At 36.9% G+C, this 16720-nt stretch overlaps 1 protein-coding gene across 1 annotated transcript in view; it reads right to left on the bottom strand.

Moving 5' to 3' along the window:
• LOC141653267 (DExH-box ATP-dependent RNA helicase DExH14) overlaps positions 1–16720 on the bottom strand; it is a 35246-nt gene that overhangs the window by 2375 nt on the left and 16151 nt on the right. The window contains exons 26-46 of the mRNA XM_074460981.1: positions 15496–15576; positions 15269–15349; positions 11107–11310; positions 10876–10992; positions 10669–10791; positions 10047–10136; positions 9805–9930; positions 9269–9331; positions 8348–8436; positions 7998–8088; positions 5625–5774; positions 5315–5506; positions 5063–5128; positions 3841–3996; positions 3530–3673; positions 2963–3030; positions 2724–2889; positions 2589–2651; positions 2249–2344; positions 1980–2147; positions 725–895 (exon numbers count right to left, since the gene is read on the bottom strand). Of these exons, the coding sequence (XP_074317082.1) occupies positions 725–895; positions 1980–2147; positions 2249–2344; positions 2589–2651; positions 2724–2889; positions 2963–3030; positions 3530–3673; positions 3841–3996; positions 5063–5128; positions 5315–5506; positions 5625–5774; positions 7998–8088; positions 8348–8436; positions 9269–9331; positions 9805–9930; positions 10047–10136; positions 10669–10791; positions 10876–10992; positions 11107–11310; positions 15269–15349; positions 15496–15576 (2505 nt within the window). The remainder of the gene's footprint in view (positions 1–724; positions 896–1979; positions 2148–2248; positions 2345–2588; positions 2652–2723; positions 2890–2962; positions 3031–3529; positions 3674–3840; positions 3997–5062; positions 5129–5314; positions 5507–5624; positions 5775–7997; positions 8089–8347; positions 8437–9268; positions 9332–9804; positions 9931–10046; positions 10137–10668; positions 10792–10875; positions 10993–11106; positions 11311–15268; positions 15350–15495; positions 15577–16720) is intronic.

Here is a 16720-nt window from a genome sequence, read left to right on the forward strand (position 1 = left end):
GAAATATGGAAAATTAATTAATATTATATATCTTATAAAAAAAAATAAAAAAAAAACTGATGACACTCGTGCATAAGGAAAAAAAAAGAATATGATAATTAGCTTCTAAGACGATGCACGACCACAAGGTATCTCAAGTTCTCAACCACCTGCCCTTTTGGGTACTGAAGGGCAAAAAAAAAAAAAAAACAATTACAATTACACACAATGTAAGGCTAAGGTTAAATCTCTTATAAAACTACTTCACTACAAATTACATTATCAATGATTCAGATGGAATTTTGATAGCATTACAGTTGAGGTAAACTAAAATGGGACACTCTTAACCATTAAGGGTGTGTTTGGATGGAGGGATTTGGAGGGAGAGGCCAGAGGGAGGGGAGGGATGAGAAATCCGTTGTTTGGTTAGCAAAATGGAGGTGGAGGGATTTGGAGGGAAGAGAAAATGAATCCCTCCATTTCCCTCCTCTAAGCCAAATTATTTCCCCTCCAACAAAGGAAAGATTTGGAAGGAAAATCACCTCCTCCATTCTCCATCCCCTTCCCTTCCCTCCCTTTCCCTCCTATTTTGGTATCCAAACAAGGCCTAAGTCGCCAAGTGGAATTTACAATATACATGGGCACCCACGTGACATTTAAAAAGAATTTTTTTAAAACCTTAGGGCACCTCTTATATGCATATATATAGATAATATAAATACAATGATTTGCTTTTTTCTTTCACCTGATATAAGTTTGAAGCTGGAAAGCTTCCAAGTAAGTTCTGTAGACGTGCCTTCGAAAGACCCAGTAGTTGCTGCAGATTTGCTATACCTCCTTTCACCAGCATGCCAATAACATCTTCACTTGAGGCAGGCAACATTCTTAATGATGCATTCTTGTCAAACCATAGACCCTGTTAACACAGCAGATATACAGCATACATCTGTGAGCTCAAGAGGAGATATTAATCAAATGACTAAATATCACTTCTGTTTCATTATGTATGACAGAAAGTACTGAAAGATCTCTTGAAGACAAGAAGAGGGAATGGTACTCCGTAAATAGGTTAACAATCTAGGCAAAGATAGACTTTCACTGTATTTTCTTCACATGAACTACTAGGCGGATGAGTTGATACTAGAAAACATAACCGGGGTGGGCAGAATGACTCAACTTTGATATTTGATTTAGGTCCCTGAACTTGTAGAAGTCAAAACAAAGGTTAAAGGTCAAAACTTGGTTGACTCCGCTAAAAAATCAAGATCTCAGGATACTGGACGGCTTCTATTAAACCATAAATAACTCTACTATTGAGTACACAACCCATGCCTATGGATGCCCCGCACAAAATAGACGCGGTGCAGCCTTGTTCTGTAGAACTAGTCTATGCCTAGTAGTTACAGCATAACAAGTAAAATGCAGCGAAATAAAGCAGAATAAGTCGTACAAAACACTCCCTAAATGGGCTTCACATGTGATTCCTCCAACATAACAGGTAACCTGAATATGATTTCTCACAAGAGACTATCGGAAAATGACAAACCAATCTAATTAAAGTCAGGTCACTAGATAACCTCCCGCTTACATTAACCAAAAGAGAGGGAGTGTGGAAGAGGCGTAATAAATCCAAATCTCTCTGTAGCAAACAAGCACCGTTATTTAGGTAGTTGGACTTAGCAAGTCTCTTCTGCATCGGATCTATTTAAGGCCAAGTCAACATTCGCCGATCAAGCCACTATGATAAGGGAGGGGAGTAGAACCCAATACACGTGTCTTTGACTGAACCATGAACATGTAGATGCAACCTTAACTTTACAAGCCAAGAAGGCAAAAAAAAGCCTGGTTTTGACTGCGGAAGGTGGTGCAGAAGGATAGCACAACAATACCGGGAGCATAACTTAGTATAGCTCACATAGTAGATTGAGTAACCAAGTTCAAGTATGTGCATAGGTGGAGTAAAGAAAGAGATAAGATTATAAGAGACAAAAGTAAAATACCTGCATGACCATCTGCATAAGATGCATACAAGTGAGCGTGCTTGAAAGCCATCCACTATTTGCACATATATCTATCATAGCCTGGATTATACGTATACTCTGATCCAAAACAGACTTAAGGTCTGTTACATAGTCACTGACTGGCATCTCTACTTGAGAAAAGTGCGCCTGAATTCGAAATATAATAATTTTCAGAAATGAAAACAACTATGCAGAGAAAGCAACGTCATATTTTCATCTAAGAGAGCTTGATGCTGAAGAACACTTGCCTGGAAGAGTAAATTTGTTTTAACATGTGGATCATCAAGTCGGTCATTGTCCACCTTGTATGGGACCGACTTGGCTAAGATTGCATTGTGGTTTTCCTGTAAAGACAGAGAAAGAGCTGTTAGTCAATTGAAGGGCTGTTGACTTATGAATGTTGGCACCCCACTACAATTAATCTTCAGAGGTTAAATATTGAAGAGCAAATATGATGAAAAAAAAAATGGACCCCCTTCAGTTCATGCTTCAGCATGTTAGTGATTGACTTACATTAATAAGGAAAGCTTAATAATATTCTGAGCGGAAGAGTCTTTTGCTTTAGTAAAATCACATGTTAATTGTTACCTCATTATGCCGTACTGGTAGCTCATCATATTCAGAAGCAGCAGAAAGCACATGCAGGAGAACCTGAGGAAGAAACGTTTACTGTAAGAGATTGCGAGCCTCTAAAAAATAGTGCACGTTATACCTGACACTTACTTCAAGCGAAAGGTTTGGTCCAAGATTTGAGCCGAACATTGACACAGTCAAATAATTGAGATAGTATTGAGATGCAATCGACCCCAGCATCATGGGTTCCACATTATCATCATTCATTTTGATGCATCCACTGTCTTCCAAATCTTCAAATGTACTCTGCACCAACCTGCCAAATGAAGATTAATTAGACTAACAAACTCAGCCTCCAAGCAGAAGTTACAAAAGGGAAGTCTAGTTACCTTGATAGATAAGAGCTCAGGATTCCAGGATCTGTACCTTCTAAGCCATAGTAAGCTGGATTAAACATCTGTTAAAAGAAATACAGTTGGATGTTAGAACAAGATACACCTAAAAACGAAGTATTGGTAGCATGTCTTAATCCAATAGATCTTAAGATAAGAGTCAAACCACCAAAAATATTCTATCTGATAAGTGATACTAACCTCCGCTTCACTTGGTTCCTCCCACTTTTAGAAAGTTGCATAAGTTTGAAAAGTGGGAGGAACGCTATGAAATGAAGCTTAGTACTACCTCTGTCCCAAATTAAAGTTCCCATCTGACTTTGGTCAATGTGGACGTTGACTATTAATTTCTCTAAATATTTGTAGAGATATAATGTAAAATTTGTCCTGTATTATTTATTAAGTCAACTATTATTATACTAATCATATTAAAAAGTTGCAACTATTGTTATCAGGAAATTATTGGTCAAAGTCAATGTCTTTTGGAGTTTTTGACCAACAAAGTCGAACAGGCATTAATATCAAAGGGATGGAGGGAATCATAGTTAAACAGTGATAGTATACCAGTCTTCGATAGAAGTATGTCCATGTCAGGTAGTGGATGGCATCTGCCTTATGGCAAATTGTACCAGATATGATCTCGGCATTGAAGTGGTTATGCAAGTGCTCTCTGAGACTACTCTCAACGGGAAACGGTTCATAAAGGAACTGCAAGAGGAGAACAAGTTTCTAAGCCATTTTTGAAAATGACTGAAGTAACTAAAATTTCCAAACATAAAATAGTACTGACCCTTTTTTTTCGCCAAGTAATATAATATTTATCATTGAAAGGCACCAGGAGGTGAAAGACACCACAGGGACAAAATAATACTGACCTTTTTGTAAAAACTCTTTTTTGGTTCATGAACTAGAATAACAGCTTTCCCGTGCTGGTCAAATTGTGGACGTCCAGCGCGACCCATCATTTGCAAAATATCCGTGATAGGAAAATCAACATATCGTTTCATCTTTCCGTCAAAAAATTCGGTTCCCTGCATCAGGTAAGGAATATAATCTAGTTAGCATTGACATATGGAGGATTTTAATAGTAACCCTTACCAAAAGAATTGATACTCAAAGAGTGAGAGGGTAAGAAAAGCATACATAGAGAGTGGATGAAAAACAAACAATGCTACTCAATGAAGTAGTCAGTTGCAAAGTTGTGAGCAATACAGATTTGATTTGTGAGAGTCTATTCTTTATTATGTTTAACATTTGTAGTAATCCAACAAACCTCACGCAGTATCAGTGTCTATGAATCATTGACGGCTCTAAACCAACTTTGCAAGCAAACTACCAAATGAATGCCGTCAAATCAAAGGGACATCATTATTCTGTCGACACATATTATAGGAGCAACAAAGCATATCATTATGGCTTTCGTCAGCCCACAGCAATCACAGAAGAGTAAAATACCATCGTTTATTCTAGAGGTTGAAGAAAGAAATAACGTTCAAACTACTAGCTATTATAATTATTATTTTCCAAACAACTACCAATTTTAACTTTTTCGTTGAAGCTACTACCTAATAAGATATGTTAACTAATTTGGTACAACTCCCCTGATTCGGTTAAATAATTGTCAACTGACCGTTCTACAGTACTTAATATCAAGTTTGAGCTTGGCACAACTCACCCATACTCTCTTAGTCTAATTCCATCGTGCAAAGAGTATTGCGTTGAGTGAATGCAAAAACTATGAATAATTATCTTGGGAGATAACCAAAGAATATATGAATATAAGTCATGCTCCTTTGTTACTGTTAAATGTACTCCTAGCACTACAGATATAGTTGATGGTGGTATATGAGAAAATCCCCACCCAAATTAAACACGACCAAAAAGAGCCACGGAATTGATGAACAAAGGTCCCCAAAATACCAGCGACTATATTAGAAACAGCATTAGTAACAAATGGTAATGTTAAGAACAACAATGATAATGATAGTAAATTTATCATTACTGATATTGTTGTTGGTTGGTGGTGTTATTATTAGTTCGCTACTACAAATATAAATTAACAATAACAACTTGGTAGTTGTTACACAGTACACTAACCTTGATAATGACAAGATGTGCAGGAAGGTTCACTCCCCAAGCCAATGTGCTAGTTGACACCAACACCTACCAAAGATATTGGATTAAACAAGAGTACAAACATCGTGCAAGAGTTCAATAAATCCGGGACCAAGAGAACATCTTTATTGCGAATGAGTAGTATCACTATGACAAGTTATCTAGAAATGCAAGAGTTTGCGTAAACTATGAGTAAAAATTATATAATAAATCAAAGCTTAGGAGGTCAAGTACCTGAATCTTATTGTTTCCAAACAGCTCCTCCACAGCAGATCTATCCTTATCGTTCAATCCAGCATGATGCAAACCAATACCAAACTGCAAAGTGTGCCTCAGGTTCTGATCTGTAATCTGGTAGAGCATCATCTGTAGTTCTTCCTCTGCCATATTCAAAAACTTCCTAGGATGCTCGTCTGATGCTGCATACTTCAGTCACCAGCAGAATCACATTGAGATATAACAAGAAATTTTAATAAACCGACGACAGAACAAAAAAAGATAAAAACTCACAAATTAGGATCTGCAGATTAAAAATGTCTAATACCTGGATGAGGTCAAGAGCAGTAAGTCTCGTCTGTCGACGTGAAGAAACAAATATAAGAACTGGCTTTGTAGGTGAGTGCGTAGATATGGCAGCATAGGCAGGTTTGTTCATACTATTCATTCTTGGACAGTAGTACTTCCCAGGGTATCCCTATTAGTTTTCATAAGCAACAGCGACAAGTTGATCAGGATGTTTATAATACCCCCACTATAACGAGAAAAATAGATTATCAGATATCCCTACGCAAAAGAAAGAAATGTCTGAAGACAACAAGAATTAGTTATCTACTTAGTAAGTAGAGCAACATATACGAACTCTTATTTAGCCAAATCTGCATCCACGACAGAACAACTGCTGTTATTTTTCGGCAAGCCGTGGAAGCATGGAACAACCGGCTACTATCATGGAAGTGTTGAAACATAAATGACAAATCTAAAAAATCATCAACATCACTAGCTAAATGACGCGGTATAATCTTAGCAAGCCACATCTCATAATCTAAAAAAAATAGATAAAGGTTTTATTTTTTGTTGATAATATTTTAATCATGATAGCGAGCACAATCATGAAGCTCTCATTTTGTTTAAGGGAGTTGCCTCCATAGTGTTGTTTTGTATATGGGCGTGTTACCCCCTTTCGTGTTCTTTGATGAATACTCTGGCTTGTGAAAAAAAGAAAACTCGAGTGATAACTTCTATATCACTATAAATCAACAAAACAAATCGACCTTAGGAAGTGCCTTTGTTTCCTAAATACAGTTCATTACCAAAATCGATGAAGGGAGTTGGCCAGATTAAAGTGGCCAGAAAAAGAAACCAATCCAAACATGTACTTCAACATCACACAACTACACCGTACCGAGAAGGGAGATCAAAGTAGTAAGCTCCTCCATCTCCTACTAATGAAAAATTCCCAACTACTTAACATTCAGTCAGCATGAGTGCATGACTTATATGGGAACAAACCATTGAAACAGTAGCATTATGATGATCAAAAAGGCCATAAATGCAACGGCAAACAGTTGTGAAGCATTCTTCACCAACCCATATACCCAGGGTTACCAGATTCGCAATTCGTTCAATTCGCTTTCTTAATTCTAATTCGCGATTCGCTCAATCTAGCGAATTCAATTCGCTGGCGAATTACATTATTTTAAAGTTCGGTAATTCGTCGAATCCAATTCGCAAAAGGAAATCATAATTATCCTTTTATCAACAAAGCTAAAAAAAATCATACTCCCTGTCAGAAATTAAAATCAAATTAAAGCTAAATCTACAAATCTACAATAGTGAATCAAATCATTGTGCTTGGCTTCAAAGTTCAAACTTCAAAATAATCAGGTATCTTGTCTATACTTCAATTTTTCCTGATTTTTTTTGGTTTTTAGCATAATCATATAATTCGCTCATCTCAGTGAATTAAAAGCGAATTGGGACGCATTAAGAAGAAAACGAATTGCGAATTAATTCGCAATTCCGACTTTCTAAGACACCAAAAATATGAACTTATGTAAGATGTAGGAAACACATTTTTCATTTAACATTCTAAATGACGATTTATGTTATCCGAGCCCAATCATATTAGGAGTCAAGGATTTGCTGTTTTTGTCAAGGGAAATCGTATTAGAAGTGCAGAAATGTAGACGTTTTATAATAACTTTGGTGGCTGAACCCATTAAAAGTGAATAGTGAGCACTGAGCACAACACCCACATGATTAATATACATTAAGGTAACAATGGTTTCATCGAAGATACAAAAAGCAACTGTATATTTATATATATGGTAATAACCCCCTCAAAGCTAAGTCATCTCTATAGTTACACACTACAAATTTAATTTTCAAGACCCACTGTACATCACTTTAAAAAAAGCAAAAGTGAATCAAGCCATCCTTAAAATCAGCTCATAGATTGGGAAAGTAAATGCAAAAACTAGTGAGCCGTAGCTTGTTATCCACGCAAATCATTGATTCAGAGAAATGCACTTATAATTGAACAAAAGTACAAAACTATCATACCGAATAGCTAGAGGTATAATTGAACAAAACTATCATCGATCCAGAGAAATGCACTTATAGTTGAGCAAAACTATCATACCCAATCTGAGTACTGTTACCAGTCTCCAATCCATCCATTATTTACAGAATGTACAACGACCCAGAATAAAACCAAAACTGGCAAGGGAAACTTAAGATTCGAAGGGATAGACTGAAGTGAATTTGGCTTAGGAAAATATTTTTATTAGAAATACTCCACATAAAACAAAATTTAGAAAAAAAAGAGAAAGCCAAAATGGACCAAACCGTAGCATTCGATATTAACTGAACTTACACAATCAAAAGACTGTAGCAATATGAAATTTGCATAACGGACCTGAATGTGTACTTCAAGTGGTACAGGTCTAACACTCGGTTTGAAATTATATAGTCCAGTCTCTCCCACTCCCAACCAGTCAGCCAAATCCCTGAAAGTCAGAAAGACTGGTGAGAAAAACGTTCCAGTAAACATGGTATAAAATTAGAGACGTTTCCCCATTTTCTGCCTCGCACTTGATTTAGAGTTATCCATATTGTCCGCACGGCTAAAGTGAGAAGTTATGGCTCAACTCAGACAAGTGACAACCAATTTTTGGACATGAATTGTCAACATGACATACAATTGCAACACAAACCTACAGATCTGCAAGGAAAGCAAACAAAAATATTAAAGATAAAACAACATACCCTGCATTTGCCAAGGCCGTTGACAGACCCACAAACCGTACTGAGCGTTCTGTCTGTGATGATATATACCTCATCCTTGAGACAATAACCTACAAGTGTCCCATTTGCTCTCAGTATACGACGAAAACAATATTTTAGCATCTAAGAAACAGAAATATACTTAGCAAGATATAAGTTAGGTCATCTTAGGGAGTGAAACCATGAATAACAAGCGAAAAGTAGAATTCTTTGGGCATCTAAGGGACCTGCATATCTCTCTCACCATCATCAAGGCACAGTTATGTTTTGGTTCAGGGGAAGTGATAGTAGCTGAGTTGCTTTCCTATGTTTAGTTTTGATACTTACTCACCATTTGTGGAAAAAGGGAACATAAAATAATGGGTTATAATTATGCCTAATAATGAATCTCAGATGAGTTGCCTTCTTCCTTTCAATTCAACAAAAATAAGCATACCATTCAAATAGTCTCTTTTAAATTCATGTTAACTGCACCAAACAACAAAAACATTACATCCATTCTCTGCTTTTCCAACATTCCCTTTCATATCATCATAAAAAGAAACACGCTGTACACAATTGAAACACGCACTCTGCGAGTGATGGAATGCATGAGTCTAGAGCGAAGAGTCCTCAACAGCTTGGACTTTTGCCAGACGATTACTAGGTAAAGTTTTTAGAATCTTATCTTGCATATTATTTACATAATTGTAGGATCCAGATTTCATCAGGCATTAGCTAAGATAAAGAGTATAACAGAAGATAAAGACTAGTAGGATTCAGTATGATATCTTTTACGGGGTTGTGGCATTAAAAGCAGATCCAAAAGAAATAAAATTTCATTTTCTGATTCATGCTTTAATGCCAATTCTTGGGCCATATCTGTTAACTCTACAGTATACACAACCTCACAAAGACACATACCTCAAGAATCGGGCCTCTATCAGCTCCAAGTAGGTGAATCTCATCCAAAATCATAAGCCCAACCTTCACGTTGAACAATCAAAATATTCAAAGAGAGAAACTGTACATTACAGACTCAAATGTAGTATGACTACAATATTTATTTAAGCACCAATAATACTTTTCCTTAAAAAGTAAAAAGATTATCAATAACTAATCCCTGAATAAGGGAACTAATACAGAGATCTCAATTAATCCCCAATTTCAAATTGTTTTATTCTCTTGTCCCGCTTTTCTTCCTAGAATAAGTCTACGTAGTAGCCACTCTTAATTCCTTCCCTGTTGGATAGGAACAGACCTACAACAGATCAGTATGGACAACCAATACAGGTCTGGATCAACTGTACAATGTGAAGTGGACAATTCACTTTTAACCTTCATTTAGGAATTGTCAGAGAGACAAAAGGAACAAGGAATAGGTAATATATTTACATTAAAAAATAGCTATGACAAAGCAACGGTAGCACATATGTGTAGAAAGCAATAAAGTTATGTACCTTTTTAACATAACTTCGAGTATGCCAGTTACGGCTTATCCCATCCCACTTTTCAGGAGTAGAAATTATGATATCAGCTGATAGAAGAGCCATCATATCTGGAGTGTAATCACCAGTCATTTCAACCTGGAAAAGATGGTTTTTTTATTCATAAGATGGCTCGTACAGATGATTGGGATATACAAGTCATTAAACAGCCTAATCTTTGAAAGCAATTGGACGGAAATTATGAAGAATAGAACCATCTCTTTTCCAAGCTGGGTCACAAGTCGCTTTCTCCAATCATTCATTCTTTCTCGGACAAGGGCCTTTAAAGGCGCTATATAGATAACCTGTATGAGTGCAAGAGTAACATTCAGTTGTTCTAAGAAAAGCTCGTCTAAAAACTAAAAAAACCTAGAGACTGTAACCTACATAAAGCATAATGTAGATGGCTCAGCTCAAGGTAACACTAAGATCTGTGCATTTACAAACAGTAGCTGACAAATAAAAGGCTACTTTACACTAACTATACATAATACAAACGGTTGTGAAAGACAGATTTTATTTTTCGAGCACACCCCTTAAAACTTTACAAAATGAAAGGTAATTATGAAATTTAAACTGAGAATGCAACTCTAGGTCGAAACCAGAACTCAAGTAAGTTCCTTAACTGAAGCTTGAGTAGAACATAACATCACAAAGTTCAACTGTGCATCAAAGCAAGAATGGCAAGGTACATCAGGTATGAGGTTTATCATCAAATGTTCAAAATGACCTTGGTACGCCTCATGATTTATAAACCTAATACTCTAATTCTGAGAAGCAACATTATATGAGGATATCAAGACTCATCCATACTTGGACAAGCTATCCTAAACTAACCTTCATATCAGGTTGGGTATTAAATAGCCGGAACATTGCAAGCTCAGCTGATATGGTTTTTCCACTGCCGGTTGGAGCTCCCAAAAGAACATTGTTGTCTGTGTGATACAGAACATGAAAAGCCTGCCAAAAAAACAGTTGCACTGAAGATTAATAATTGCACTGGAGGAAATCATATCAGTATATAAAATATAACAAGATGTAAACCTGCGTCTGAATAGGATTAAAGTGTGAAAATTTGTACAAAGATTCGTAGCTTATGTTGCCAAGTGAAGTTATCGGCAGAGGTTTTAGGTCGAGCAATTCAGTATGAGAAGAGCTAGCCTGGATGACAAAAAGAAACATGATTGATCCATGAAGCAAGTAATTAGAAAAGGAGGTAAAATAAATTTATATATACACTTCGTATTACATTAAAGATTTCGATTTTTAAATAACCTCAGGTAATGCAAGATTGTTCAGAGATATTGTGTAAAATGATTCTGCCTGTAACCAAGAATCAGAAACAGCCCGAATATAGTACTGTGGAGGATGTGGTTCAAATATCGGCACTGTAAAAGAAAGTTTTTGAGGCTCCCCTTTGGCTGTCCTCTTGGTTAGCGTGAAAAGCTCCGAATGATATATATGGTCATTCTCAGAATCCTGTTCAAAGTAAGTATTCAAGCTCAGAATTACAAAAATCCAGAATCGCACAAGGTCAGCGAATTACAATAGTTGTAGCTCAAATATGCTAAAGCAAGGATAATCATGCAACTCACATATAGATTGTCACAAGCTACAGAGAGCCTCTCATAAATTAAAACAAAGTGGTCTTCCAGATATCCAGAATGCACGTACATAGTTAGCATACTATAAACATGTCATAATCTACGTAATTGATAGCAATTGAAATGTCCCAACTCGAAGGTCTTGTAATTTGCATATTGCTAAAGGGAATCCATAAATGAGTTCCTTAGAGTAGTTTATTGAGTTCAAAGACTCTGGAGGTGAGAGGCCTCCACATTCCACAGAGGTTGTTGCAATAACATCAACAAAGCCTTGTTTACGAAATAATTTTGGATCGAATGACATGTAACATCTTCCAAAGAAGTGAACATGATGTAACGCAATGAAGAAAAAAAGATGGGAAATAACAATAAAAAAAGTGTGATAGTCAAAAATAAATAAATGAAGAGTGAACAGAATGAAAGGAAAAGACAAAAATGCAGGGACCTTAAAATAGACTTGGACAGAGATTTAAATGAGAAATAGGGGTAAAGAGGTAACAAGAGAAAAAAGTAACAAGGAATAATAGAACTTGTCACAAACTCACAATCGTAAATATACTAGAATTTGTCAATTAAAGTTGACATTGCCAGCAACTAAATTATCAGGTAAAATAATTTCTACTATCAGCTCGGGAAATTATTTGTTATTTTTGAACTCCGAAGAACCAGTTACGTTTGGTTACTTATACAAGAAGCACACTGAAACCTAAGACAGTCACAACGGCGCAAGAAACGTAAGCACTAATCCACTTCTAGATTAAAAAAAATCGATAACAAATTTCATCTGTGAAGAACTGTATACAAAGCATTTCAATTAATTAATGGATTATTTAATGAGAATAATCGATACTATAAGGGTCCTTCTTATATTAATCCAAACTATGCATTAACTCACTTTAATCCAAACTATCCTACTTCCTTTCCCGGATTGAACTTGTTCAATTTGTTACCTACTAATTCAGGTAATGTCTATTATCCTTTTTTTATATTTAAGATCTCATTATCATCCCCTTTCACCATTAACATTTTACCACCATTAACAACCACCAACTATAGACCTAACACCACCGTTATCACCAAACTCAACCACCACCATTGACCCCATATCCTACTCATCAGGCCACCACCAACGGACCACCCCTACGATAGTCCCAAAGTCAGCCACCAGGCCCACCACCCCTTTACCATCACTGTAGACAAAGTCGATCTCCATGGATGCAAATACCGAAATGCCGCCATCGAAACCGCACAACAAATACCCACCATTGTAAAATATGCTGAAACATCTTACTTATCAAATTCCCAAATTGATGCTTTGGCAAATTCATATAATTTCCAATCCAAACAACAATTAATAAAAACCCACAATGTCAAATTACACAACAAAGATAAAGAGGGAGTATAATCATCCAACAATTTCAATTTTATGGGTACTAATGAAAAAAAAAGGGTGTTGCTCTTTCATGTACATGATTTACTCAATCATGTACATGTTTTACCATTTTACCCTTCACATATAAATATTCATTTTCTCAAATTTCTATCAATTTCAGTTTTCTCCCTTTCACCATTCACCTCCCAACCACCACTAATGCCGCCAGCCACCATCACTGCCGCTACCACCCGACCACCAGCTTTCCCTCTTCGTGCGCCTACCTTGTGCAACTATGACAGATAGAGCAAAAACGAGACCAAAATTTGTTAACCAAACATTAATAAAATCTGCAATTTTTGTGCAAGTCCTTATTGAATCAAGGACCATCTTCTTGAATGTGATGCATTGCAATAGAATACTGTTTTCTTGGTGACCAATCTGCGGGTAGGCCTATTATGGGGTTCTGATTGAGGATTCGGGTGGGGTCCAAAGATAGGTATCGCTGCTCAAGTATCACGATGGGGATGGAGGCGATGAAACAGAATGCGCCGGTAGCGATGGTGGAGACCAGATGGCTAATCGGGGTGGAGGTATGGTGGTCGGGATGGCTAGGGTAGAATGGTGGATGATAATTAGGGAAGGGATGGAGAGAGGAGAAGAAGGGTAGTGTGTGTCAATTTTATGAAAAAATGTCCATGATTGAGTAAAAGTCGTACTTGAAAGAGCAACTACGAAAAAAAATTAAACCAATTTTCATGACAAGGGCACCAAGAAAATCGAATTTTGTTGCTAAGAATTGTACAAAGATTGAATATTGATGCTAATGGAAGAATGAATATTGAATTTTAAAGAGAAAATTAAGGGAAAAAAGAGTAAAATAGTTGAACATGATGGTGCCACCAAATCACCAACGAAGGTGACTAGAGCTGTCAAAACCTGACCCGACCCGAAAACCGACCGTAACCCGACCCGTAAATAACCCGCAAATAACCCGGTGCTTTCAACCCGAACCCGAAAAGTACCCGAACCCGTTTTGACCCGTAAATAGCGGGTCGAAACCCGACCCGTAATGGGTTGACCGTTGGGTCAAGGACTCAAGGGAATATATCTTCCTTAAAATTGATAATGTCAAATAGGTATTGACTTATAAAATTTTAAGGAAAGATATGTATATATACAGAATGTCACGTCATCACCTTGAACCATATGCCACGTCATCACATCAAAGTGTGTGTCACACCGTCACTTTCACCATATTACGTCGATCTGTATTCTTCGTCAGCACTGTCATGTTATCATTTCAGGCAACATGCCATGTCATCACCTTGAAGTGTGTGTCACGCCATTACTTTCATCGTGTTACATCAAACCGCATTTCATGTCGGCACTGCCACGTCATCATCTCGATCACATGCCACGTTATCACTTCGAAGTGTGTACCACACCGTCACTTTTATCGTATTATGTGGAACCACACTCCACGTCAGCAAAACCACCTCATCACCTCTGGTCACATGCCACGTCATCATTGTCATCTTATTTGAGTCTCATTGTCGTACTTATAGAGTTAGTGAGGGTAATGATGATGATTATGACGAGGTGGTGGCGGCGAGAATGGTGACAATTAAATCAACTAAGACGAGCAAGATGAGAAAAAACGTATAAATGTTAGGAATTACGATATAAAAGAAATTTTAAAAAATGACAGAAAAAGATGTTGATCGGCCCGTTGTTTACCCGAACCCGACCCAAAACCCGTGTCGAACCTTTCGTATAACGGTGTGATATTGAAAATATTAAGCAAAAAATATTTAATCTTACTAATATCATATATTAAACTAGATAATAATAAAAATTTAAGAATAATTATGTGTTTATAGGTAGAATTAAAGAAAATGGAATTTTTTAAAAAGGCGTTAGTGGGACCCGTTCTGACCCTAAACTCGACCCGAAACCCGTATAAACCCGACCCGTATAAACCCGTATTTTACCCGAACCCGAAATGACCGAACCCGTAACCCGTCCGTTTGACCCGTTTGACAGGTCTAAAGGTGACCCATAAAGCAGCACCCCGTGCTATGAAGAAGCAAAGTAGGTGTGAATGTGTGATAGCTTAAGCGCAGCGGTGAGAGCCAGTGAAGACCGTCTGATTTGAATGTTTCGGGCAAGAAAAAATGGACACAATTTTTTGGGTAAAAATGGAGAAGCAGTGTGTTATCAGTTATGTGGAAGAAGGTTAGATAATTCAATTCATCATGTAAGATACCTTACCTGTTGTACAGGTAGTCAGTCACTCGGGTGTAATGTATGAAGGATATAGGATACTTTGGATTAAAGAGGGTTAAAGCATAGTGTGGCGTAATATAAGAAGGACCCCCATAGTATGGATTATCCCCATTAATTAATCCATTAATTAATTAACAAACAACATATAAGGAAGGACACTTCAGAATGATACCTCGACAAGAATCCACCATCGCTGAGCAGTACCATGGAAACGATCCTTCCATGTGAAATCAGGGGTCATGAGTAAATCAATCTGAACAACAGCAACAAATTCAGAAAGGTGTTGCGTCTGTTAGATGGCAAAATCTAATATCTACTAGCATGAAGGAAAAGAATTGATAAATCTTCCATAAAGGATGGTAAAGTCAATTTAATAAAAACAGATTATAAGGTGTTAACCTTCAAAACAGTCCTAGTGATTGGACTAACAGAAGCAGACAACTGGACCATCGGGAAAAATCCTAAAAATTGCTTCACAACCTGCAATGCAGACAAATTGGAGCTTCACTTTCAAATAAGAATACATCATTTTCAGATAAGTAACTTCAATTTGCAAACGATTATTATAAAGCAGATATAGGATATAGGAGTACAGAAAATAGGAGCTTACTGGTGTTCCAACTTAAAGGGATAGATACTCAGTACAGACAAATGTGAATATACAGTCAATCGCAGAAGACTTTTTATCATTTCTTAAAACCTAATCTCACACCCACGTGGCCACGAGTAGAAAAAAAACTGCAAGTTCCGACCACGTGGCCACCTGGGTAAATTAGCAGAGTTCCAACCATAGAAGAGCACTTACGATGAGTCCAACTCCGGAACTTTCCGTAGGACATGGGGACAAAGTCAACACATGCATTACTTGTGTCTCAATGTCTGACTTTCAATTTTGTACATGGACGTTTTTCTTTCGTGTGGTGGGAGAAGGACCAATAAAGTGATATTTCAAAAACCTTCTTATTAGTCACTCCCTCCATTTCACTAACATCTTCTTCCTTTCCATTTTAGGCCTTTTCTTTTAAGATCTTCCTGTTTCCTTTTTGACACATAATATGTCGTCAATATTAGCCCATCTCCTACCGCACACACCCTCCTTAAATAAGAACAACATATTCTCCTTCCCTAAAATATTGTGCCCAAAAGCAACAGGAAGATCATAGTGAAATGGAGGGAGTAATTTTTTGAAAGAAATTATCAAAGATTGAAATGAAGAGGCAAATGGAGAAAGGAGACATCATTGGTCCCCAAATGAAAATTACACAAATGCTAAATTACTTTCCAGACGAGCAATTGGGACACTATAAAGGCAGATGTAGCTTTAACTATGTTACTTCTTTAACTTAATATGACATTGTTACTATAAGGTTATAAGAAGATACTGAATTTCTGAGGTTTCAAAATTAAACAATAAAACATTTTAAGATAATAGTAACATTTTGGTAATCAGAATTTTCTTTTAAAGCTCGCCATTTAATCTGAAAACCTGATAAATCTAACCATCACCCACGTGCCACCGACTATCATTTAAAAGGTACCGAAGGGTGATGCCCACTACATCAAGTCGTGTCTATTAAAATTAAGTTTTCTGTGACACTACACTTGATAGGCAACACCATGAGAT

Source organism: Silene latifolia, chromosome 4, assembly GCF_048544455.1.
Source record: "Silene latifolia isolate original U9 population chromosome 4, ASM4854445v1, whole genome shotgun sequence".
Taxonomy (NCBI): domain Eukaryota; kingdom Viridiplantae; phylum Streptophyta; class Magnoliopsida; order Caryophyllales; family Caryophyllaceae; genus Silene; species Silene latifolia.